Source organism: Euleptes europaea, chromosome 3 (genome assembly GCF_029931775.1).
Source record: "Euleptes europaea isolate rEulEur1 chromosome 3, rEulEur1.hap1, whole genome shotgun sequence".
In the NCBI taxonomy this organism is placed as follows: Eukaryota; Metazoa; Chordata; class Lepidosauria; order Squamata; family Sphaerodactylidae; genus Euleptes; species Euleptes europaea.
In genome coordinates this window covers 23,013,521-23,039,399 of record NC_079314.1, presented here as the reverse complement: position 1 = coordinate 23,039,399, position 25,879 = coordinate 23,013,521, and the positions used below count along the sequence as shown (strand labels likewise).

General features: G+C 43.1%; 1 protein-coding gene across 1 annotated transcript in view; it reads left to right on the top strand.

The window, feature by feature from the left end:
• Nucleotides 1-25,879, top strand: part of EPB41 (erythrocyte membrane protein band 4.1) — a 117,412-nt gene that overhangs the window by 23,486 nt on the left and 68,047 nt on the right. Inside the window, exons 2-5 of the mRNA XM_056845755.1 lie at nt 6,508-6,976; nt 17,084-17,365; nt 18,752-18,856; nt 25,506-25,548. Of these exons, the coding sequence (XP_056701733.1) occupies nt 6,515-6,976; nt 17,084-17,365; nt 18,752-18,856; nt 25,506-25,548 (892 nt within the window). The 5' untranslated portion in view covers nt 6,508-6,514. The remainder of the gene's footprint in view (nt 1-6,507; nt 6,977-17,083; nt 17,366-18,751; nt 18,857-25,505; nt 25,549-25,879) is intronic.

Genomic DNA, 25,879 nt, shown 5'->3' with positions numbered 1-25,879 from the left:
TTTGATGTTGGATTTGCTTGTTAAGTGTTTGTTTGCTGCATCAAAGGTTCCTCCACTCTTTTGTAATCCATGGTTCCCTGTAGAATTAGTTGTATAGGCGGTCAGTATTGATGTAACACTCGCCATCAAGTTTCAAGAGTCTTCTAGTGACATCCGGTATTTCTCACTGAGTCTCCTCGTTCTCACAATGAAACGTGGCAGGAAGGCTCAAAAGCGAAAGTATTTCAAATCGCAGATAAAACTTCTTCCCTCCCCCTTCTGCCTCAGAGTCTTCAGTTGCTGCGTGCAACATCACTCAAATCCTTATTTGTTATGTCTACCCTCAAGAAAGATTTATAATCCTCAGTCCGGTTGGTGATTTTACTTGCTTATTATCAAGTTATCTCACGGTCTTGGGAGGGGGATGCAGGTGTACAGTTAGTTTAAAAAAACTCATCCGTCTCTCTTTTTTTTTTAAAGCAAACAAAAGAAGTTCTTGGCACTTACAGGTCTCAGATGTTGGGGTTTCTGATGATTAAAATAATTCAATAGCTGGTATTTGGTAGAGGAGATCTGGTCCCGATTCCTTAGAGGCGCTCGCAGCGATGGTCCTCCCTCAGCCGAGCGGGACAGCATCCAAACTCCCCCAGGGTACGTTCCCGGGGGAGAGTTTGGGAGTCAAACCGCACTGGTCGGCAGCAGGAATTGCCTGCTCCACATTCCACCTTTCAGTGACTCATTTCCAAAGCGCCTCCTGGTTCTCTCAAGAGCTCTGGAGAGAAGTTGTGATCAGATCAGCCATCTTGCCGGACGTTCGGCAATCCTGTAGGGTTTTCGAGGCAAAAGACTTCAGAGGTGGTTTGCCATTGCCTGCCTCTGTAGCAACCGTGGACTTCCTTGGTGGTCTCCAAGTACTGACCCTGCTTAGCTTCTAAGATCTGACAAAATTAGGCTATCCTAACCTATCCACATCAGGCCAACATTTAAGTTTAAGCCTACATAAGTAACTAAGTGAAACATTTTGATCAGCTTTCTTGCTCTGGGGACTCCCTTAGCTGGTGGCCTGAATGTGTGTAGTCATGCCCTTTGTGTGGTCATGCTCTCTCCCAAGTGAGATTCGCTTCCCTGTCACCTTTATGGTTCCAGGTGAAGTCTGACCTGTTCAAGCTTTTTATAGTAGAGGTGTGTGTGTTTCCTTCTCCTCTTACTCAGTATTTTTCTACTGATGCCTGTGTGTTCATCTTCCTGGGACTCCCTGTCTTTCTGTTTTAATTAGTGTTGTAATTGTTATAATTGTTTTTATCAGACACCTTAGACTTCTATTAAACTGAAGGTTGGTGGCATATTAACTTTAAAAATTATTTTATTGATATGAATTTTAAAATAATAAACGAATAGCATTTTAAGATCTTCCGATAATATGCCATATAACAAATGTTTATTTTAAAAGTATTTGTCAGAATTAGTGTGTTTCTGATTAGGAGGTTCTACCATAGGATTGGCAGAATAGAGAGATTATACCATAAAGTTACACCTGAGGCTTCATGTTAGCTGATTGTTACAAATTAGTTACATCTTGGTTCTTCTGGATACTGGTATGCTTTTAAATTACTCTATGATACAAATGTAAGAATAGACTATATAAATCCATTATTAAAATCCTTACTAATGAACTGGGATAAAGTCAAATACAAGCTATCTGCAGAGATTACATTAAGAGCTATTATCATTTTACAATAAAAAATCAAGATAAGATGAAGGTCAGGAGTGTATCATTTGGGGAAAGGCTTGGTTGAAATATAGATTTTTTTAAAAACCGGAATGTTGATTATTCTGGTGCTTGTGAATCTAGATGGGATTTGGGGAATCTAGATTCCCCAAATGATACACAGTATCACTATATTAACATTTTCAAATTAGATGTGAGGGTCAAGACAGTATTGGGTAAATAAGAATTGAACACTTTCAGAAAACAGTGTTTAAAAAACACATTGCTATAAGTTGGTCCTATAGCTGAAGTATTATTTGGATGGAAATGGAAAACACACTCGTTGAAAGCTATGAAGAGCAGTTCCTATGTTATGAAAATAACTAACCATATCTCTTCCATTGCTTTTACACATGAAAACAGTTACTTGCTCTAGGTTGAACCATTATAAAGATTTATATAGCTAGTACGTTTTGCTTACTGGATGAGTACAAGGGCAAGCAGTGATGATCTTCATATTTTAAAATATTTATAACATTTCAACCTACGTCTTCATGGCAAGTTGCAAAATAAAGTTTAACACCCAGGAGACCCATAACGACTTGTGTGGGGCATCTCATGTTTTCCTTCCCCACTATTTCTTCTTTCACTTCCCTGAAAGTCCCCATAGCCTCTCCCATTTTCCTGCTTCCTTTTCTCCTTCATATCCAACAACCGACCTTTACCTGCCTCCTTGTCTTCAGCTTTCTCTCCTTTCTTTTCCTAGTAGCCTCTCCTTGGGAAAGAAAATTGTGCTATGCTGGCCACCAGGCCCATTTACACAGTAGGGAACACACAAGGACTTGCAAGAGGCACCTCGCTTTCCCCTGTATCCCCCTCCTCTTTCCATCCTTCTGGCAGCCCTCATACCCTCACCTTTCTCATCTTTATTTCAGGTGCCATCTCTCCTTCCCGCTCACCAAGCAACATACCTTTCATCTGCCCCCATCTTCAGCTATATACATTATTTATCTACTTCATTTATACCCTGCCTTTCTCCACAATGGGGACCCAGAATGGCTTACATCATTCTCCTCTCCTCCATTTTATCCACACAACCATGTGAGGTATCTTAGGCTGAGTTTGTATGACTGGCTCAGTCACCCAGTGAGATTTAATGGCAGGGGATTCAAAGCTGAGTCTCCCAGATCCTAGTCTGAAACTCTAACCATTACACCATACTGGCTTTTCTGTGGTGGCTGCTGTTAAACATTAGTGAGCAGCTGGGCCTGGTTGAGTCTTACATGGTAGCAAGTTGCTTGGTGGTTGGTGCTGGGTCCTGATGAGCCTTAAAGGCAAAACAGCCGTGGAAACAGTCCTGCCTCCTTCACCAGGGTTTTACTAACAGAAACCAAGGCTTGAAGGCTGGCAGTACTGTTGTGGTTGCCTAGCAGCTGCCACTGAGGGCATTCATTCCTTAAAGGTGCAGGTGCTGCTTTATTTTATTACAAAAGTCATACCCCCTTTCTATCTTCATAAATTACATTTCTGCCTAACAAATTAAAACCTACGTATTAAATAATAGTGAAATCACATCTTTATGACCATTTAAACCAATGAAAACACCCATAATTAAAACAGTTATAACATAAATGGAGCCCTGTTGAGAATTAAATATATTAATATTGCAAAAACTTAAAATGTATCGAAACACCCAGAACAGCAACAGTGAAAAAATATTTCTACGTTTTGTACCTTTAACAGCCTGGGCAAATAAAATTGTCTTTGGCACCTAAAAACCTTAAGTATAAGTGATTAGTGAAGGGGTAAAAGAATGGAATTCCACAAAAGAGGCATCACTCCAGAAAAGCAGCTATCCCTGGTAGCCACCCACCTAACCTCAGAAAGTGGGGGCATGTAGAACAGGGTCTGATGATTGTGCCATAATTATGTGTGATTAGACAAGCCTTTACTTATTTTCTTGACTAGTAACTTTTATGAACTTTGTAAGTCCAGGTAAATATATTCCAACATTACAGCTTAAGCACACAGAGCACTTAGTTTTTGTGTTTCCAACTTTGTTGCGCTTGTGGGCACTTTGGGAATTTTGAGAACAGGTAGTGGGCACCGCTACAAAATGGCTGCCATGAGGGACAACCACAAAATGACTGCCAGTAGGACAGGGGCCAGACCTGGAATGTTAGGAGATTCCAAGCCAAGGATCCTGCTGTAAAGGAGGCAGCTGTTTCTTAGTGGGAGCTTCCTGTGGAGGTGGTGCCTCTGAATTCTTCTGGAGCATGTCCTGCACCAGTAAGGTAGAGGCCAGCCAAGACTGGCTCTTTTCTTTTGAGAGGTTTCGGAAAAGGAGGAAATGCGTGCCATGAACCTCATTGGTGTGTACCATGGTGCCTATGAGTGACTAGTTGGGCATCATTGCAGTTTAATTTTTAGATTGTAAGGTGACCTACATGATGGAAATTCTTTTCCTCCTTGTCATAATAGGATGAAACTCTGTGTTCTAAGAGAAAAGAGAATGCCATCAAAAGCTAGCATCCATGTACTAAATTATCCCCATCTTCCCTGTAACTTTTTAGTAAGACTTCATGGCATAACATGACACCATAAGGTTCTCTGTTAGTGCAGGTAAGGATAAAAATGATGAGCAAAAGAAATCATAGGGAAGGGGACTGCTAGTACGTGCTCAGCTCTACATCCTTAGCTTTTTGTGATAAGCTTATTTGGCAGAAGCCACTAGGATATCCTTGTACAAAGCAGAGTTATGACGTGATTCCTAAGGAGACAGAGGAAATAGATGGAGACATTCCTCTCCACCAAACCCCACCTCAGGCTTGGTTTCAAAGCTGCTTAGCCTGTGAACACACCAGGCTCTATAAACAGGCAACTCTGTAAAAAAGCTTTGCTATCCTGATTTTAAAATGGGAAATCTCCCACCCTCTCCTTGGGAGCGTCTTATTTATTTGCTAAAGTAAGCATGTGCACAAACCAATCCCACATTATCAACTTCAGTGGTTTGAAGTAGTTTGTAAAACATTATGCTTTTATTTATATTTTCCCAAGTGCTCAGTGGAAAGCAGACTGAATTGTACTTTTGGCTGAATGCCAAAAAACAAAACAATTATTCCCCACCCCCTCCCTTACTGCTGAATGCCAATTCTGCACTTTGATTAGTAAACTCATAGCATGGTACTATAATGTAGCCAAGTTAATGGAGACAGAGTTGCTTTTTAGGCTGTATAGAATTCAGGAATTTTTCATTAGCTCCCATTATATTGTTTGATTATTGCATGAACTGTAGTTATCAATAAATACTGTATTAACTACCATACTTTATAATGTTTGATAATTCAGATTATTACTAATCTGGTCAGAGATATGAACATTTTTGCTTGTATGGATAACTGGTTGTGAACTTGTGTTTTGACTGAATAGTGGTTTTATTGTCAGATGAAATATGGCAAATTATACTTTTCCTGTTTCAGGAAATAGGGACTGAAATTTCATTTCTCATTTTTAATTTAGAGGAAACAGAAATGCTAAACCTTTGCACAAGCCCCATTTCAAATGTTTTTGAATAGTAAGTGAAAAAAATCTTCAAATTAGTGATTCCACTATCTGTGATGTGAGGCAGAAAATTATCCACAGAATATTTTCAGATGCTATATTTTTCTGTAGAAAATGTTCTGCTCCACTTATGTAAATGTAGTGTATCTATAGTTGACAAGTCTGTTGTGCTGCAAATCAGTCATGTTCAATAGGCTAAATGTGGGTTTGACGCATGAAAAGCCCCCAGTGCTTGTGCGTGATGTATTTGCCTAATTTCTCTAAAATAATGTAAATATTCAAATTATTTATTTAAATATGCACCAGAAATTTTCCCAGAAATTTTTCTGATTCAGAGTTTTTTAGAAAACTTACTTCATTGCCCACTATAGGATTTAAACTGTAAAGGACTGAAATCATATATATTGGTTGTATAGTATTTTCATCGTGTGTTGGCTGCAGTAAGTTGTTTGTGTGTGTTTATATGAATCAACTGAATAATTTGTACCATACTTTCTATACTATACAAGCTCCCTATATTGGGTCCAACATTATACATCTGTATATTTTTGCACCCCACATAGTGAACTTATGTAGTGTAGTTGCTCCTAAAAATACAAAATGTGAATCAGGAAGTCCCTGGTTTAAATCTGTTGCTGGCTACAGTCTGACACAAACCACTGTTTTCCAGCCCTCAGCAATTACTTGTTTCTCAGCCCTCTACCTTCAATGTGGGGTTAATATTGCTAGCCTGCGTTATAGGGCCATTGTAGTGATTGCATATGTTTAGAGAACAATCTTAAACAGGTCTAATCATAATCCTACTCAAGTCTATTCTGTGGGGCTTACTCCCAGAAAATTGTTTTAGGATTGCATTGTCAATCATCAAAGTCCCAGAAGCTAGAAACACACTATATAACTAAGTATTATTACTTAGCTGGCCCTAGATAGCAAATGAGCTTTTTGAGCTTTATAGTACCCTGACCTGGATAGCCCAAGCTAGCCTGTTCTCATCAGAACAGGCTAGATGACCCTGGTGGTCCCTTCCAACTCTATGATTCTATGAGATCTCAGACCTCCAAGGAATACCAGAGTTGTGACGTGGAGGCAGGCGATGGCAAACCACCTCTGAATGTCTCTTGCTTTGAAAACCTCACCAGGGGTTGCCATAAGGCAGATGTGACTTGATGGCAAGAAAAAAGGTACTCTCTCACTGTATGAGTTTTGTGCAGTGGTTTCATGTTTATATAGAATTTCTTTGGTTATATTTCTATGAACAGATTCATCATGACAACTGAAAAGAGTTTAGTGGCAGAGGCTGAGACTCCAAAGCAGCAGCCACCAAAAGAGGAGGAGATAGCTGCTGAAACAGAAAAATACGAAGCCTCCTTGGAGAAAGCATCTCAGCAAGCACCTGAGGGGGATAATCAATCAAAGAAGAAACTGAAAGCATCCAATGGTGATACGCCCACACGGGAGGATCAAAGCAAGAGCAAAGAACGCAATCCTGAAAGTCGGGGCCTGTCACGCCTGTTTTCATCATTCCTTAAGAGGCCCAAATCTCAGGTCTCTGAAGAAGAAGGGAACGAGGCAGAAACAAAAGAAAGCGGTGAAGGCCAGAAAGACATAGATATAGGAAATGATCCCAACGAAGAGATTCTGCTGAAAGCCCCCATAGCGGCACCTGAACCTGAGCTCAGAACTGACCCATCTTTAGACCTCCATTCGCTCAGCAGTGCAGAAACACAGGTAAAAAAGAAATAAACTAGTTTCTTGCTTGCTAAGCGCTGGTTAATAAGCATCCAAGAAGATTCTTAATGTGTAACTTCTGGAGGGTGTTAACCAGTCTGTAGCTGTAAACTTTAGTATTGAATCCAAAAATGTAGATAAGCACTCTTAGTAAATTCTACATAAAAAGCATATACTACTTGTTAAATAAGTGCCTCTGGGCACTGTGTGGCATGATCTAGTTACAGCTATGTGTATAAACAGTTTTTAAAAAGAATTCTGAAGACTTAAGAACATAAGAAAAGCCATGCTGGATAAGACCAAGGCCCATCAAGTCCAGCAGTCTGTTCACACAGTGGCCAACCAGGCGCCTCTACGAAGGCCACAAGCAAGATGACTGCAGCAGTGTTATCCTGCCTGTGTTCCAAAGCACCTAATATAATAGGCATGCTCCTCTGATCCTGGGGAGAATAGGTCTGTATCATGACTAGTATTTGTTTTGACTATTAGCCATGGATAGCCCTATCCTCCATGAACATGTCCACTCCCTTTTCAAAGCCTTCTAAGTTGGCAGCCATCACCACATTTCTTAGTGTCTTCCGTGGCAGCACTGGGATTCTCCCAATTTGTATTGGGTCCCACACACCAAGCGGGCCACACGCTGGATCTGATCTTTGGATTGGGGAAAGATGGGCCTGATATCTATAGATGAAGAGCCATGGTCAGACCACAATGCCCTGAAAGCCCGGATTGACTTTGTGTCTCCTCCTTATGTGGGCGACAAGCTGATTTATTCTGGCCCGCGGAGGCTCATAGATCCAATTGGATTCCAGAGTGCTATAAGGGATCCAGTTCCCCCTGGTGGTTCCTTAGATGAGCTGGTGGAAAACTGGCATGTCCCTCTGTCTGAAGCCGACAGAATTGCACCCCAATGCCCTTGTTGCTCCCATCTTCACCGAGCCCTGTGGTGCACCATGGAGCTTCAAAATAAGAAATGGGAGCTTAGGCGGCTAGAGTGAGCTTGGCGGCGGGCTCAGGACCAAGTTACAAGAACATCTTATAGGACGTTTATGAAGGCCTATGAGATGGCTGTAAAAGCCACAAAGAAACGTTTGCGCGTGGCCTCCATTGCACCCGCTAGCTCTCTCCCGGCTCAATTGTTTAGTGTAATTAGATCCCTTAAGTTCTTTATGGAGGGACAATTAAATTCAAATTTGGCTATTAGCTGTGAGGCTTTTCCGAGCTATTTTGCAGACACAGTCTTGTTGTGCCACCGTGACCTCCCTGCCAACATCGGACTAGTTAATGAGTTGAAGGCCTTGTGGCCGTCTTCTGGTCCAACACTGGACCACTTCATTCGGCTCTCCCAGGCCATTGACAGGGTCCTGAGGGAGCTATTACATGCCTCCTGGACCTGTGCTCATCCTATCTTGTTAAGGCCAGTGGGGATGTGGTGCGGGCTCCCCTGGGAGATATCATTATCCTGTCTTTCGAAACAGGGGTCTTCCCAGGGATTTTGAAAGAGGCAGTGGTGTGTCAGTTCTTAAAAAGGTCATCTTTAGATCCAAGTGATCTGGCAAACTACTGCCCAATGTCAAATCTATCTTTCTCCAACTGAGGCTTCAGCGTCTTGATTCGTGGGTTATTTCCCTCCATCTTCAGGGTAGGCAGGACTAAATTTTTATTGGCTTCCTGTCTCCCCCTGGTGGGAAATAGCCTGCAAAAACCCAGTTCTGTCCTGCCTCGGAAGGGTGAGCAGGGTGTAAGCACTCTATGCTTACCAACGGCATATATATACATTTACCTTTAGCTCCTTACTGTTTTTTCTTGTTGTTATTGTCTTTTGTTGTGTCGTCCTGACTGTCTACCCTCCCCCCCTCCCTTCGTGCCTTGAGAACCAGTTGCAGGGAAGGGAGCATAGTTGGTTCCCGTTATTAATGGGCCCCTAACATGGCGGACGCCACGAGAGAAAGGGAGGATGACCTTTTGTCCGAGTCGGACTATCATACGGGGCTAGTACAATCCACCCTAAAGGATTCGGACCCTCCCAATGCCTGCAGCAGCGAGGCCTTAGGGAGCACGGAGCAGGAAGCCTCCGAACCGGGCGCGGACGAAAAGCCCAGAGGCAAAAGGGCGCGAAAGTCCGCGACGGTTTTAAAGCGCGCAGCCCCGGCACAGCAGATCGGTAAGCACAAGAAAAAGGGGCTCAAGGTCGGCGCTATTTCGAGGGCCGGGAAGAAGTCTCCCGTCGGCTCGAAGGGCTCAGAGGGCATAGCAAGTACGTCTGTTCAGGCGTCCTCACTGGCGGCGGAGCCTGCATCTTCGCGCGGAGCAGGTAATGCCCCCGCCTTTGCCCTTAATACGGGCGGCCATTTTGGTGCGTTTTCGGGCGGTTTTCCCCCCCTCCTCCCACAGGCGGCCATTTTATGCCGTTTATGGCACCCCAACTACCTTCCAACTTTGTGATGGCGGGAACTCAGGCTCCTAATGTACCCAATTCCGGGGACCCCATTCCTCCCCTTATGGGCAATCGCTCCCTTTCTCGCGAGGAGGCAGATGCCATGATAAATACTGCCTTGCAGAGACAATGGCAGGCCTTTCATGCTTATCAGATGCGAATTCAGTCTCTCCCTATGCAGGGGCAAGTCGCCTTTCCTACTTCTAATTCAACCTCCAATTATTCGAGAGAGGGAGATATGGCAGACCCTGGGGAGGGGCCTTCGGTTTCTCAGTGGCCCACTAAAGCGGCATTGAAAGCGCACGCCTCACAGGGTGCTGGCGTGGTGATGGACATTAACTCTCAGTCTTCCTCCCTCGATTCCGGAGAGGAGAAAGAGGAGGGCGAATTCGAGTCAGATGAAGAGGCAATTCCGGGTGAGGAGCCCCAGATGCGCCTTTTCAATGTGGACGACTACCAAGCCCTTTTGGCTAAGGCTCTTTTGGCACTTGACTTAAATGAACCATCTGCGGTTACGTCAGAGGACAAAAATAGCCTGAAGCAGGGAGTGCCTGAATGCTTTCCACGTCAGAAAGCCAAACATAACCTGGTCCCTTTTCCTGAGTTTTTTCAAAGAGCAGTCCAAGATGAGTGGAGTAACCCTGCTGCTAACAGACAAACTCCGCAGTCGATCAAAAAATTATACTCCCTTGCACCCCATGCTATGGACCTCCTTAAGGTTCCCCTGGTAGATGCTCCAGTGGCTGACCTTCAAAATCCAGGTCTGGTCCCCGAGGACGGCATGGGTTCCATTAGGGACCAATTGGACAAAAAAGCAGATGCTCTAACTAAAAAATCCCATGAAAATGCAGCTCTAGCTATTCAGGCTAGTGCTGCAATCTCTATTTTTGCCCGAGCTTCATTCTTGTGGGTGAAGAAGCTCATCCAACTAATTCCCCCTATCAATCAGAGAGTAATTGGGGGTTTGGAAAGGGTTCAGTCAGCTATCACTTTCATAGCTGATGCGTCACTCGACACTATGTCCTTTTCAGCTAGGTCCATGGCCTCAGTTACCTCAATTCGCAGAGCTCTTTGGCTCAGAACATGGCAGGCGGATTTTAAGGCCAAAACAACGTTGATGGCATACCCCATACAACAGGGCAGACTTTTTGGGGACAAGCTGAATAAAATATTGGTAGAGACGAAGGACAAAAAACATGTCATGCCGAAGCAATTCAAGAGGGAGCATAAATCTCCATCTTACCAGTCCTTTCGTCAGTCCAGAACACCCAACAGGTTTAGAAATGACACCAGGAAGGGCTCCTGGAATCCCTCAAGATCCTTTCGGAGGGGAGGCAGATTCTCTAGGTCTCAGGGTCAGCAACCCCGTGCCGAAAGGGGAGACAAATTCCCCAAGCCTAACCCCCAGTGACTCAGACCAAATCCCGGTCGGGGGGAGGCTGCAATATTTCAGCTCCAGGTGGGCCAGTTCAGACACGGACAATTGGGTTTTCCAAATTATTTCTCAGGGGTACCTTCTGGAGTTTTCCTCCCCCCCGAAGGACCGCTTCCTACGTTCACCGGTACCTTTCAAAATGCAGACACGGGACAGGTCCCTCAGAGCCATAAGGCACCTATTATCCATCAGAGCCATCGAACAGGTCCCTGCTCTCGAGAAGGGCCTGGGAGTATATTCGATTTTCTTCACGGTCCCCAAAAAGAATGGGGACTGGAGGGCCATCCTCAACCTAAAATACTTGAATCGAAGGATGCCCCGAAGACGTTTCCGCATGGAGACTGTAAAGTCAATTATAGACTCCCTTCTCCCAGGCACATTCATGACAGCAGTGGACCTGACTGAAGCATACTTACATCTGGCGATACACCAATCTCACAGACGTTTCCTCAGGTTCACCTTTGGCCCCAACCACTACCAGTTCAGAGCCCTCCCCTTTGGGTTGACCTCTGCACCGCGAGTCTTCACGAAGACCCTCGTGACAGTCATAGCCACTATCAGACAGGAGGGAATCCAGGTACATCCGTACCTGGACGACATTCTGATCTGCGCACAATCTCAACGCCATTCCACAATGCACACAAACAGGGTGGTGCAAATATTGCAGGAACACGGTTATGTCATAAACTTCCAGAAAAATTCTTTAATCCCCTCTCAGTCAATGATTCACCTGGGAGTGAGAATAGACTCTTCCATCAATGCTATTTCTCTTTCCCAGGAGCGGATCCAGAAACTAATCAAATCTGCTTCCTCTGTAGCCAGTTCCAGAACAGCAAGGATCATGACACTAGCGCAACTACTGGGCCACATGGTTGCTTGTATGTCCGTGGTTCCATGGGCCCGTTTTCATTCCAGGCCACTTCAATGGCAACTTCGCCCTTTTCAGCAAGACATTGCCCGGAAGAAAGACAGGCTCATATCCCTCTCAGCAGTGACGCGAAAGAGTCTACACTGGTGGCTGGACCGGGGAAACCTGTCCAATCACTCCTTTTACATTCATGCAGAGCCAGCACAGATAGTCACGGATGCCAGCCTAGAGGGTTGGGGGGCCACATATCTGACACATTCGACACAGGGCCAAGGGTCGGTGGCGGAGACAACATTACACATCAATGTGTTGGAATTAAGGGCAGTAAGACTAGCCCTCAGAGTCTTTGCCCCCTTGGTCAGAGGGTTACATGTCCTAGTCAGAACGGACAACACTGCGACCAAGGCTTATATAAACAAACAGGGGGGCTCCAGGTCATCGGCCCTACACCTAGAAGCGGTCCAGATTTTTACCTGGACCCAATCCAATCTACTGTCGATCCGAGCCGAGCATATCAGGGGTGCTCTGAACGTGCGGGCGGATCAGCTAAGCAGGCAATTCGCGGACGAAGGAGAATGGTCCTTGGATCATGCAACCTTCGGTCAAATTACATCTACCTTCGGAGACCCTCTGATCGACTTGTTCGCCTCCGTAGAAAACCACAAGGTAGGACGGTTCTTCTCTAGGTACTGCCAACCAGAGGCGGAAGCCACAGATGCCCTACTGAGCCCGTGGCCCCAGGGTCTTCTCTATGCGTTCCCGCCCCTTCCCATCTTAGCCAAAGTGCTGAGAAAGATCAGACAGGAGAGAGCAGAGGTCATCCTAGTGGCTCCCTTCTGGCCACGTCGCCCCTGGTTTGCAGCCTTAAGACAGATGTCATGCCAGGATCCTTGGAAAATACCGACTCAATGGGGAATCCTGAGCCAGGGTCCACTGATCCACCCGGACCCTCATTGGTTCTGCTTAACCGCCTGGCGCTTGAGCAGAACGCTCTATTAGACAGGGGCTACTCAGTCGAGGTAGTAAATACCATCTCTGAAGCTCGCAAACCATCCACTAGGCGTATTTATAACTCATCCTGGAAGGCCTTCGTCCGCTGGACAAGGCGAAAGAAGGTAGACCCTTTACATCCAGGAACCCAGGGGGTTCTCGAGTTCTTACAAAAGGTTAGCATCTCAAATTATCTGGTTCTACCCTAAGGAGACAAGTGGCTGCCATAGCCACTGTTGTTCCAGAACTTGAAGGATTCCCCACTTCCAAACACCAACAAGTCTTGGCCTTCCTGAAGGGGGTAGCTCAGATTCAGCCACCAGTTAGGCACCGCTTCCCTTCCTGGAACTTAAATTTAGTCCTTAACTCCCTTACAAAATCTCCCTTTGAACCTCTCCGCTCTGTAGACCTTAAATTCCTGAGAATGAAAGTTTTATTTTTAGTGGCCATTTCATCGGCTAGAAGGGTATCCGAGCTCAGGGCTCTTTCCATGGCTAAGGGCTTATGCACCTTCCATAAGGACAAGGTGGTCCTGCTACCAGACCCCACCTTTAGGCCAAAAATCAATTCGGCCTTTCATAGGAACCAGGAGATTAACTTGCCCTCCTTTTGTCCCAACCCTTCAAATACAAAAGAAAAGACCTGGCATACATTGGATGTGCGTAGGGCATTACGCATTTTCATTAATAGAACAAAAGATTTTCGTCAAACGGACTTCATGTTCATCGGGATATCCAATCCGAACAAGGGCAAGAGGATGTCATCCTCAGCAATTAGCCGCACAATCAAGGACTGTATTGCCCTAGCTTACAGTTCTTCGGGAAAATCTGTTCCCGAGGGAATTACAGCTCATTCCCTGAGGAGTTCTGCCTCTTCTGCCGCCTTTGACCGTCAAGCCCCTGTAGATGAAATTTGTAAGGCTGCTACCTAGGCTTCGGTGACGACATTCACCAAGCACTATAGAGTGGATAAGTGGGCTTCTGCTCAGGCTGCCTTCGGGCGCCGGGTTCTACAACACGTGGTGGAATAGAGGGCACTACCCGCCCATTGGGGAGCTCTTGGAGGTCCCACGAATCAAGACGCTGAAGCCTCAGTTGGAGAATGAAGCATTGTTTTACTTACCGTGAATGCTCATTCTCAGCTGAGGCGAAGGCGTCTTGCCCGCCCGTGCTCTGTTTATTATGCTGTACACCACTAGTTGAAGTTACATTGTTCGCTGTTAGTTCAAGTCAATTATATGTGTCCCTCATCTGTTGCACATACAATGTTTAGTATAGTTAAAGGGTTCATGCTTAGGATAAAGTCTCTTTGAGTCCTTTCCTACCTGACTGAGTTCTACTGTCTATGATGTTGTTTGCTCGTATTTTTGACCCTTTGTTGTTCAAGGAGCTTCATTCCTGTTCTTAGTAGCTAGGCAAGACTGTACCTGAGTTTTTGCAGGCTATTTCCCACCAGGGGGAGACAGGAAGCCAATAAAAATTTAGTCCTGCCTACCCTGAAGATGGAGGGAAATAACCCACGAATCAAGACGCCTTCGCCTCAGCTGAGAATGAGCATTCACGGTGAGTAAAACAATGCTCCATTCCTGGATGACACATCCATCGGCTTTGGACCCATTTCAGTCTGGCTTCCACCCTGGCCATGGGACGAAGACAATCTGGTGACTCTCACAGGCTATCTCTGTTGACAGCTGGATCGAGGCAGGTTGGGGCTTCTGAGTTTTCTTGAACTATCAGTAGCTTTTGACACGGTTGATCACGATCTTTTAGACCACTGCCTCGCTGACACAGGGATTTGGGGCACAGCCCTCCAATGGCTTCGCTGTTTTTTCCATGGACGGGGACAGAGGGTGGCGCTTAGGGAGCAGGCTAGGTTGTCAGGCTAGGTTGTCACCAGTACACTGATGACAGCCAGCTATACCTGTTGATGGATGGCCGGCCTGACACCGCCCCGGACACACTGACCGGGTGCCTGGAAGCCATGACGAGATGTTTGAGACAGTGCCGGTGAAAACTAAATCCATCGAAGATGAAAGTCCTGTGGCTGAGTCGGCACGGATCAGATGTGGGGTGGGGGGGCAGCTCTTGATGGCGTGCAACTGACACCTGCTCCTCCAAGAGCCTGGGTGTGATCCTTGATGCCTCCTTATCGACGGAGGCTCAAGTCACAGCCACAGTCAAGGCGGCTTTTTACCATCTCGGCCAGGCTAGGCAGCTGGTCCCTTATCTCTCCCGTACCAACCTAGACACAGTGATCCATGCTAGACTCCAGACTAGATTACTGTAACTCACTCTTTGTAGGGATGCCCTTGATACTGACCCAGAAACTCCAGCTGATCCAAAATGCTGCAGTTCTGATCCTTACCGGGACCCCGCTGAGAGCACATATTCAGCCAGTACTTCACCAACTGGCTCCAGGTTGAGTACCAGATCAGGTTCAAGGTGCTGGTTTAAACCTTTAAAGCCTTTAACGGTCTGGGACCATCATACCTTCCAGACCGTCTCTGCTGGCATGCCCCCAAGAGAGCTTTATGCTCTGCATGTAACAACTTACTGGTGGTCCCCATCCCAAAGAGTGTCCCGCTGTTCTTGATCAGGACCATGGCAGTTTTCTGCCCTGGCACCAGCCTGGTGGAACACCCTCTCTCATGAAGACCAGGGCCCTGTGGGATCTAATGCAGTTCTGCAGGGCCTGTAAGGCTGAGATGTTCCACCAGGGCTAGGGTTGAGGGCAGCGATGGTATGTAAGATAGCTGGCCTCCCCCCCCCCTTTTCACTATTCGGTACCTTGACTCTGATGGGGTACTGATTGCCTCCCCAGACTTGTTGCGAACCTGCCTGCCAATGATAGGTGCCAACTAGTTTTGTATTGGGATTTTATTGGAACGTATTATATTTTTTATCATTTTATACTTTACTGTAATGTACTTTAAATGTTGTGAGCTACTCTGGGCCCAGCCTCGGCTTGGGTAAGAGCGGGGTACAAATTTAATAAAATAAAATGCTGCTAACATCTCCCTGAAGAAAAGGGTTAGGGAATTAACAAGTGTGTTCACCACTTTATGTGCTGATTCTAATACACTATATTATACTAAAAGAGCTATAAATACTAACATGCATCATTAAAGTAGAAATCGACGTGGTTGTGCATGAAATTTGTCAATGAAATATCCATATTAATGTTATTTGTGCGTGATTTCTCATAGCCAAGTAACACTAGATTGTTTTTCCTGACATGGGACGCTGACAGACCTCTGTGGCAGGAGAATGCTGACACACAAGTAGCAGTGGAGGCACCAAAATTTCAGCAGCTGCAAGGATTTTGTATACATTTTTGTAGGAGAACAGCACAGCAGGAGCATTATGGATGCTGTGCTTTTCTTTCAGGTGTGGATTTGTTAACGTTAAAATATTCCTTTTTAAGTGATCAGCTTCTTGTGAGTTTTCGGCTGCAGTTTTATCCAATAAAAATACTTCTCCACTGACTTGTAGACTATTTAAAACATTGATTATGTAGAACAAGGAAATAGGCGTTTGGTAATTACCAAACCCTCAATTAGTTAATAGATGTGAAACAATGCCATTAAATTGTAAACTGTTCTAGTCTATTATTTATAGCTGGCAATTTAATGCAAATGTAAACTTGAATAGTCCAAAGACTGCACTTGTTTTTGGCTTTTGTCCTGGAAATACAGGGATAGCCTAAACATTTGCAAATTTTGTGTAAACAAAACAGTCAGTTTTTTAAATGTGGTTATAACTGTAGTTCAGGGTAGATGTTTGATGCTAAATGAAATTTCTGTGTACTTGTGTGTCCTGCAGGGTTAGTGATCATGGAGTCTAACTCCTGTTTTTACTATCAGACAATTTCCTACTGAAATTAAAAATTAAAATGCAGTCAAATATCGTCAGATAGTTGGTTGTGATTTGATAACAACTAACCGGTGAGTTGCCTATTACCTCAGCCTACGTTTATCTGGTGTCCTACACCAAAAGCTTAAGCAAAGCTTATTTTGCCACCTAAATGTCTGTTCGATCAAAATTACTATTTTTTCAAGTCCTCTGTCTCCCAGAACTCCAGAATGACATGCTACAAATGGTAGCCGGTGCAAGTTTTCATCATAAATATGTCTGGTGGCACTTACATTGCTGAAAGTTTTTAGTTTCAGAATCAACATAGTGAATTATCATAATTAAGTTAAAATCTTCCAGGGTACAATAAATTTCATACCTATCAAGAAGTAGTGGGCTATGCTTTTTGTGAGTTAATTCTCCTTATAATGTAGTAAGAGAATTGCATACAATGTATTTGTACAAATGCTCTAAATATTGCTTAGCAGTATCTATTGTTGTGCTAGATTTTGATCTGTGGTTTCAGCCTGCTCAGGAAGATAGAAGAGAAGACCAGGATCAAGATCCGGATCAGGATCCCGATCAAGATCAAGATCAGGATCCCGATCAAGATCCAGAGAACAGAGATTTGGAGATTAAGGAAGGAGAAGAGCAAGTGGAGTGCTGTAATACAGAAGAGAAAAAAGAGAACAAGGCAAAACCAGACAAAGAAGTAAAAGGTGCTCAAAAGACACCAAGAAGACCCAGAAACAGCATGCACTGCAAGGTTTCTTTGCTGGATGACACCATTTTTGAGTGTTCTGTGGATGTAAGTGTGTTTCTGTATTTGGAAGCACAATATATTAAGATTTTGATGCGTTTGCTAAGTTTAGTGCTTCTGTTGAAATGGGGGTCATGCTGTGCTTGTCATGAAGGAGTGGAGGAAAAGTTTTGCATGGTCTTGTCCCTTCACATACATTGTAGAGTGTGGTCATCCTGTGGCCAGAACATGGTGGGGGGGACAACCACTTTTCCCGCTCTGAGGGTAAGGGCATCTTGCATCTTGGTTATTCCCATTGGTTGCTCGGGGAGGTAGGACTAAAAATCTTTAACTTCCTGTCTCTCAGGGCGGGAATAGCCCCAACTTCCAGAAAATGCCATGCTACCAAGCTTTTTATTTTCCCTGATATCAGTTACCTTGCAGTACAAAACCAAGTAAAGAAAATGCAGGGTTTGCTGCCCCATATTTTTCTTGTAAGGCAAGTGTGAGATGTTCTTTTAGTGGAGACTTGGCAGGCACCTTATTAATTTATTAAGAGAACTTCTATGCTACCTTGCTAAAGAGCTTTACTGAGGCAGCTGTCAATTCTTTCCTGCAAATCTTCCCCTCCTCCTTGCCATTTTAAATATCCCACCCTCCAGCCAGGCTGAGAGAAAATCAAGGACATTAATGAAAGAGAAAATCACTTCCGCCCTTCTGCATCCAGGTTTTCTTTACCACATCATTTTCGGAGCATTCATTTGCCAGGATAACATGGAGTGCCATCCTCAAGATTGAAAAAATTTGCTGAATATTCTCCTGAGCACTATGAGGTTGCTGTGTAGGCTTTTTGTTGCTTTCACTTCATGCTTAGTACCCATGTCTCAAGCCACCTGCCTGGGCTCCAAGCAACCTTTCCTTCTGTTAATAGAAGAGTTGGTTCTTTATACCCTGCTTTTCTCTACTGTAAAGTGGCTTACAGTTGCCTTCTCTCTCCCTCCCACAGCAGGCATCTTTTGAGGTAGGTGTGGCTGAGAGAATTCTGCGAGAACTGTGACTAACCCAACATCAACCAACAGGCTTCATGTGGAGGAGTGGGGAATCAAACCTGGTTCTCTAATCTCTTAACCACTGCACCACGCTGGTTCTCGAAATAGTCAGAAGGCCATCACGAGACATCAAAGGGCCTTTCCACTGTTGTTCCACTCGCCTTGATTTATGATGAGCAGCTATCTGTTAGAAGCCAAGAGATTTAATACCAACCTCGTCTTACTCTTTTTTTATTAAGACACAACAATCCTAATGAAAGTCAGTGTAAGAGTGGTTAGTATTCATTCTCTTTCACAGACATGGGCCTTCTAAAGTGTGAATGGGCTGTGATGTCATTGGCCAAGATATGAATAGAAGCCACCTAAAAGTGACCACACAATATCATGTATTTGTGTTTGTGTGCAGAAACATGCTAAAGGGCAGGATCTGCTTAAGAAAGTATGTGATCACCTCAACCTTTTGGAAGAAGACTATTTTGGTCTGGCTGTATGGGATACCCCAACTTCCAAGGTAAGAACAATGCAAAAAAGTGGGGATTGTCCTCAGAAGTTACTCTTTCTGTTGTAAAAAGTATATTCCTTCCAAAGAAATAAATAATTCAGCTGTACTGAATTGTTCCCCAGTGCCTTTATATAAAGAACACCTTTAAGAACTGAACAAATTGATCTGAAATTTTTTTCATCTAGAGGAGGGCTAAGGAGTTCTTGCATCCAATTGTAATGCATATACTTACCAAGACACTGTTTCAGTAAGTTCTTCTGCCCTTTTGGCCTCAGAAATTAAATAGTCCCTGAACAAGCAATGTTTATTGAAGTATGACCTCATTGCCACTCAACTGTAAAACTCTTTGTTAAATCTGTCGTCTTCTACAAAAGCATATAATAGATTCCAATGAACCCCATTTCTCTGCTTTTCTGCAAAGTACGTGTCACTAGCCTCTCCAATATATTATCATATCTTGATAGGGGATCCCTCAATTACATAGATAATACATAAATATTCTAGATAATGTTCTGCCTCCCCCAAATTCTTATTAATTTTCACAAGTACTGATACATTTTTCTACAGCTAACATTGATAAAAAAATTAAGGTCTTGGGTATAAGAGGAAATTTTTTAGTAGTACAAAGCATTTAACTAAAAATGGGGTTTTTTTGGAAAACAGAGAGAAGACACTCAACTCCTAGCAGTTTAAAAAGAAAGGAAAATATAATCTCTTCTCTGGGCCAGTTTTTATGGAAGTTTGCTGAATCTTGAAAAGTTCTAGATCATAGAAAACTCATGCACAAAAGTAGTGTTCAGAGTAGATTGATACCATGGATTGATACCACCTTCCAGTGGGGTGACTTCTGCTATTCCTCCATGTAGGGAAAAACTATTTATTTTAAAAATACACTTTTTGCAGAAAAGAACTCTAGGAGGTTTTGGCCAATCATGTCTGTGCTTCTGAAATTAGTATCACTTACAAATTTTGGTCCAATCAGGGGAGAGGTTGGCTTTAATTGTTCCCTCCCTCTATGTGTTTAAATGCAAATGAAGCAGGAAAGGTGAGAGAATATTATCAAGAATGTAATGACTCCAAATCTGGTTAGCTGGAAGACTAATGTGTGTTAAGTACCATCAAGTCACTTCATACTTGAGCAACCCTATGAATTACTTACCTCTAAAATGTCCTACTGTTAACAGCCTTGCTCAGGTCTTGCAAACTGAAAGCCATGGCTTCCTTTATAGCAGGGGTGGGGAACGTCAGGCCCGAGGGCCATATAAGGCCTGCAAAATCATTTGGTCTGGCCCTTCGTGGGTCCTGGCAGATCTCTAGCTCAGAAGGATCTAAGACTGGCAATCCGCCCCCTCCCGCAGACAGAAATAGCCTCTATTCAAGGCGGATGTTTGTTTTTTCAAGAAAAAGAACCTTCTTTCCCCCTTGCAGAAGAGTCATTAGCTATGGAGCTGCCAGGACCACCCAAGAAACTGTGTTAACCCTTTCCTCTCTAAGTCCTGCAAAAGGGTGGGAAAGTGCTAGATCGGGGCATTACTGGTCCGGGCTCCTTTGCCTACAAGCCCCAAGCGGCTTGTCGCTCACTCCGTCTTGTGTTTGCTGCTCTGCCTGAATCTCTTGGGCCCAGCTGGGGACTGCAGAGCTCAAAAGCGAGTCGCTCTATGTGGCAGACACTCAGAGCCATCTCCGGTCGTGTCTCTTGGCTAAATGTTTGACCAAATATAGCAGGGTAATTTTTAAGTTGATAATTTTGTATGGCCCGCGAATGATGTTATCAATTTCTAAATGGCCCTTGGCAGAAAAAAGGTTCCCCACCCCTGCTTTATAGAGTCAATCCATCTCTTGTTGGGTCTTCCTCTTTTCCTGCTGCCTTCAACTTTTCCTAGCATTATTGTCTTTTCCAGTGCCTCTTGTCTTCTCATAATGTGGCCAAAGTACAATAGCCTCAGTTCAGTCATTTTAGCTTCTAGGGAGAGTTCAGGCTTGGTTTGATCTAGAACCCACTCATTTGTCTTTTGGCAGTCCATGGTATCTGTGAAACTCTTCCCCAACACTACATTTATTTGTCAATAAATTTGTAATCAGGTTGGATTTTAGTAAGGTTGAATATTCTGACATTATAGAGTGGTACACAACATATAGATTGGCATGGCAAGGCTCATTAAGGTGAACAGGAGAAGTCACAGTCTGCTATGATGTAATAAATGCAGTGATTCCCTAAATTCTGATAATGCATAATAAAGATGAAAGGTCTTATTTTCATTTCCTCCATGACCATTTTCTGTCTCAGAAAACATGCATATATTATAGTCCTCCTGTGAATCACTTGGTTGTGAACAATTGCCTCAACGTGCACAATTCAAATCTGGAATAGATTGTGCACATGAGAACCTGTGAAAATATCTACCTTTATCTTTGTTAACGATCATAGATGAGCCAAAACTGACACACAGACAGAAAATTTAATGGGTTCTACATTCCCTCCCGGATCCTTTTCAGTGGTGAAGGAGGCAGCACTTTGAATAATGATTTGGGAGAGGAGAAGGGAATTGATGCTCAAGGAATGCAAGCCCTGTGTGGTTCACTCCCTCTAAAACCAATTACCTCCCCTTCACTGATGAAAGCATCTTTGAAGGAGAGGGGAATAGAATTCACTCTGAGGAAGCGCACCAGGAAATGAGTGCCTTGAATGACCCTCTGATGTACTTGCTGAGAACCCAGTTTCATCCTCCTTTCATGGATCCTTTCAGCAGCATAGATGTGGAACTTTTCCCCATGACAAATGGACCTTTAAGGCTTTGGTAATGCATGTCAGAGTGCACGTGCTTACCATCTGATGAGCCAGCTCCCTTTCCCTCATCCTTTACGGCTGTATGTTGCTGGGGCATTCCCCAGTTGCACAAAAGGGCTACATATATGCTATTTGCAGCATGGACTGGTAACTGAAGTGGTTTGGGCTCAGGTTCCAGGCTGCTCTTTATCTGCAAGATACAGGGCACCTAGCTTAAACAAGACTGTTTTGTCCTTTTCCACATCTCTGGCATTTTTCTCACACCTTACCTGCCTATGTGAATCTCTCCATTTGTTCACACAACAAGCCTGTGAGGTAGTTAAGGCTTAAGGAATGGTGACTGGCTCACAGTCGGCGAGTGAGCTGACTGGGGATTTGAATCTGGGTTACCCCAGTCCTAAGCCAGTATTCTTACCCGCTCACCATACTGGCATTCGCATCAAAGCAACTCTTTAAGAAGATAATCATATTGAAGTTTATTGCTGCCATTGCGTAATAGTTAATTCACATATGCATATGTACAACACTGACCTGGACAACCCAGGCTAGCTTGATCTCATCAGATCATGGAAGCTAAGCAGGGCCAGCCCTAGTTTATACTTGGATGGGAGACCACCAAAAAAGTTGAGGGTTGCTATGCGGAGGCAGGCAATGGCAAACCATGACCTCTCTTGCCTTGAAAACCCTATGGGGTTGTCATAACCACCATGTGCACACAGATGCAAGCACCGGGTCATTCCTGACCCATGGGGTGACGTCACATCCTGACATTTACTAGGCAGACTTTGTTTGCGGGGTGGTTTGCCAGTGCCTTCCCCAGTCATCTCCCCTTTACCCCCAGCAAGCTGGGTCCTCATTTTACTGACCTCGGAAGGGTGGAAGGCTGAGTCAACCTTGAGCCGGCTACCTGAAACCGACTTCCGTCGGGATCGAACTCAGGTCGTGAGCAGAGCTTGGACTGCAATACTGCAACTTACCCCTCTGCAAGCATATACAGAAAACAAATATGGAAGGAATAGACAAGTATGGCAGCAGATGGTATAAACTTGCCCCCTTATAGGATCTAAAGGCAAATATGAATACAAAAATGCTTGCCTCATTGTGAAATCCTAATGTGCTTGTAGTATGTGTAAATAGACTACCAAGATTGAGAGTACTGCAGTATATTCTCGCCTTTGGTCCCAAGGAAATATATTTTCCCACACAACAGCCAGAGAGCAAAAAGTTAATAACCTATCTGTTGATCACAACATAGTATCGGGATAAAAGTATCAATTTCTCAGACACATTGTCTTTCAGATTAGGTATACAGGATGGGTTTTATGAATGCATGATTGCATTCCAAGCCAGTAAGGCTATGTTTGGGATGGTTTGTTTCACTGTGGAATGCCAACAGTTGCAACTTCAGCATTTGTATTTTTTTTAAAGCTTGCAAAATTACAGACCTGGCAGCAGTTAATGTAGACGCCTTTGTGTCTAACTGCATGGATTTTGTAACATTAGATCAATCAATAGAATGGTGGTAGGAGGCATACTTCTAAATTATTGCATATTAAACCTAACTGTGGGTGTACCAACAACCATGTAGAATAAAATGTCTTGGTAGGCTAAGAAAGATGAGCTTAAGAGGCTCAGTAGGTTAAGTCAGCTATTTGTTCACCTTGGTAGACCTGGATTCCAAATCCTGCTTAGGTCACGTGAAAATGAAGCCAGTAACCTTATTCTAGTCCCTGTTGGGTTGATATTGTACAGACTGGTACTGAAACTATTTCCAGTTTGTCAAAACATATACAATTTTTTCATCATATGTGGTGGACTTGTGAAAAAGCCAAAAAACATTGGGAGATGATATATAATGAAATAAGGTTGATTCTACAACAAAATATTCCCAAAACACCTGAAATGAGCTATTGAGTATGATACCGGATACCATTTTCACTCATAGAACCTTTTTGATCTATGCCACCACGGCTGCTCGATTGATATATGCAGCTAAATGGAAGACAGTTGAGATACCAAACAAAAACGACTGGATTAAAAAATGCTGGAATTGACCGAGATGGCGAAGCTTACAGCTTTGATAAATCAGAATGATAATGAACAATTTTTTGGGGAATGGGAGGCTTGGAGAATGTACTGTGAAAATTATTTTTTAACGGGACCATTCAAAGGATACTCATTGATCTAATCCCTTATTTATACTTTGTATTAATTTTTATATTAGGTATTGACTTTATAATGTTGGATACGACAAGAATAGATTAAATAAAATAATATAGGGATTAGTTCTGTTAGCAAAAGATTATACAATTTAATTTTAGATGGAAGAGGGAGAGGGGGAAGTCATTTGATTGTTAAATTAGAAATAGTATTTGTCTTTCTTTTATTATTATTATATTGTTTTTATGGATATATTAAATGAAGAAAAAAATATTAAAAAAATATACAATTACCAGTTTTGTGTAACTGAGTGTGCCCAGGAAAAGCTCTCTAAAGGGAGTACTTAATATTCTTCCTTCCATGTTTCCCTAACATATTAAGGAAAGATGAACTAATGATAGGCAGAAGAAATAGGATAAAACTGTTTCTAAAGATAGTAGCTGAAACGTTTTTTGGAAGTGAGCTTTTTGTTCATACCTTCCTATTGTGTTGCATAATACTATGATCAGTAAATGTGAGTGAGTTAATGAGAATATTCCTAGAAGCAAATATGTGGCAGAAATAAGGGAAATGTGAAGAATTTCTTTTAGAAGATGATACTGTGTATTCAGTCTTCAAAGATGGTGTACGAGTTCATTAATGAAAGCTTGTGGCTGCAGTCTAGCAAGACCAAACATGCTTGGGGTTCTACTTGTCAGCCTTAGAATGGCAAGCTGTGTAAATGCACTGGGAACGTTTTCTGCATTCAAACTCTGGCAGTAGAAAGCCATTAACTGGGTCCCCTTGTGAAGTAAGGATCTTTTTATTTTATCCAGCCTTTTGTTTTACTGCTTTAAATTGCTGCTTTTAATTCTTCTAAGGAGGTGATTTAAGTTTCTTTTTTTAAAATTCTGTCAGCCTATTCCAATACAGCTTTAAACATGCCTAACCTCACTGGAATCAGTGGGTTTCAGTACTCCCCACTCTCCATGCTTCTATGCGATGAGCAAAAAAAGTATTTTAAAACTCAATGCTGTGAATTTTGTAAAAGGAGTACAGGCTGAGTATCCCTTCTCCGAAATGCTTGGGACCAGAAGTGTTCCATATTTTGGATCTTTCTGTATTTTGGAATATTTACATATACATAATGAGATGTCTTGGGGTTGGGACCCAAGTTTAAACACAATTCATGTTTTATATACACCTTATACACATAGTCTGAAGGTAATTTTATACAATATTTTTAATAATTTTGTGGGGGGGGGCGTCATGGGGAACCTGCCATTGGAGCAACTGGCTTGCACACGTGCCTTTTTTTACTCTTTGTGGGCGCTCAAAAAGTTTTGGATTTTTTGAGTATTTTGAATAAGGGATACTCAACCTGTATAAACATCCAAAATAAATAAATGTGCATGTTATTTGTTTCTGTTGGATTATAAACAGGATCAAGAGAAATTTAGCTTGGGTTTAAGAAAAATCATATGTGTTCATCCACAGTTGACCCACTGATCAAAATCCAAAAAGATCTGATCTTGATTAATCATTAATACCATGAGATTTGAATTTATTTACACGTAGTACATTTACTAGCACTATGCTACTGCACGTTACGGTACACAAACTGGTTAAGAGTCTTGTCGCTAGCTAATTCAATGGTAGTGCATTTTCATATGATATTCTTTGTAATCCTCCTCAAATTCTGTATTAATAACTGCTGCGGTTTCCTTACAGACATGGTTGGATGCTGCCAAAGAGATTAAAAAACAAGTTCATGGTAAGTGGCTTGAGTATACAAATGTGGCTTTAAAAAACATATATAGATATTTATAGCCTTGACATGTAGTTGTGAGAATCACTTGGAATCAATGGAGTTTATGTAAATTTGATGGGAGGGGTCAATATAAATTCAAACAAATATTTTTTTCTGTAAAATTATTTCTTCAGTATGGTTTGAAATTTTAGAAGATATGGTGCCTTATTTTTATTAAGGATATAGTAATATATTACAAGTGTAAGACAAGTTATAAGGACTTTTTCTCCTTTTTGATTAGAGTGATAGACTTGAACACAATTAGTGCACAGAGAAAACCAGCAAACACCTCCAG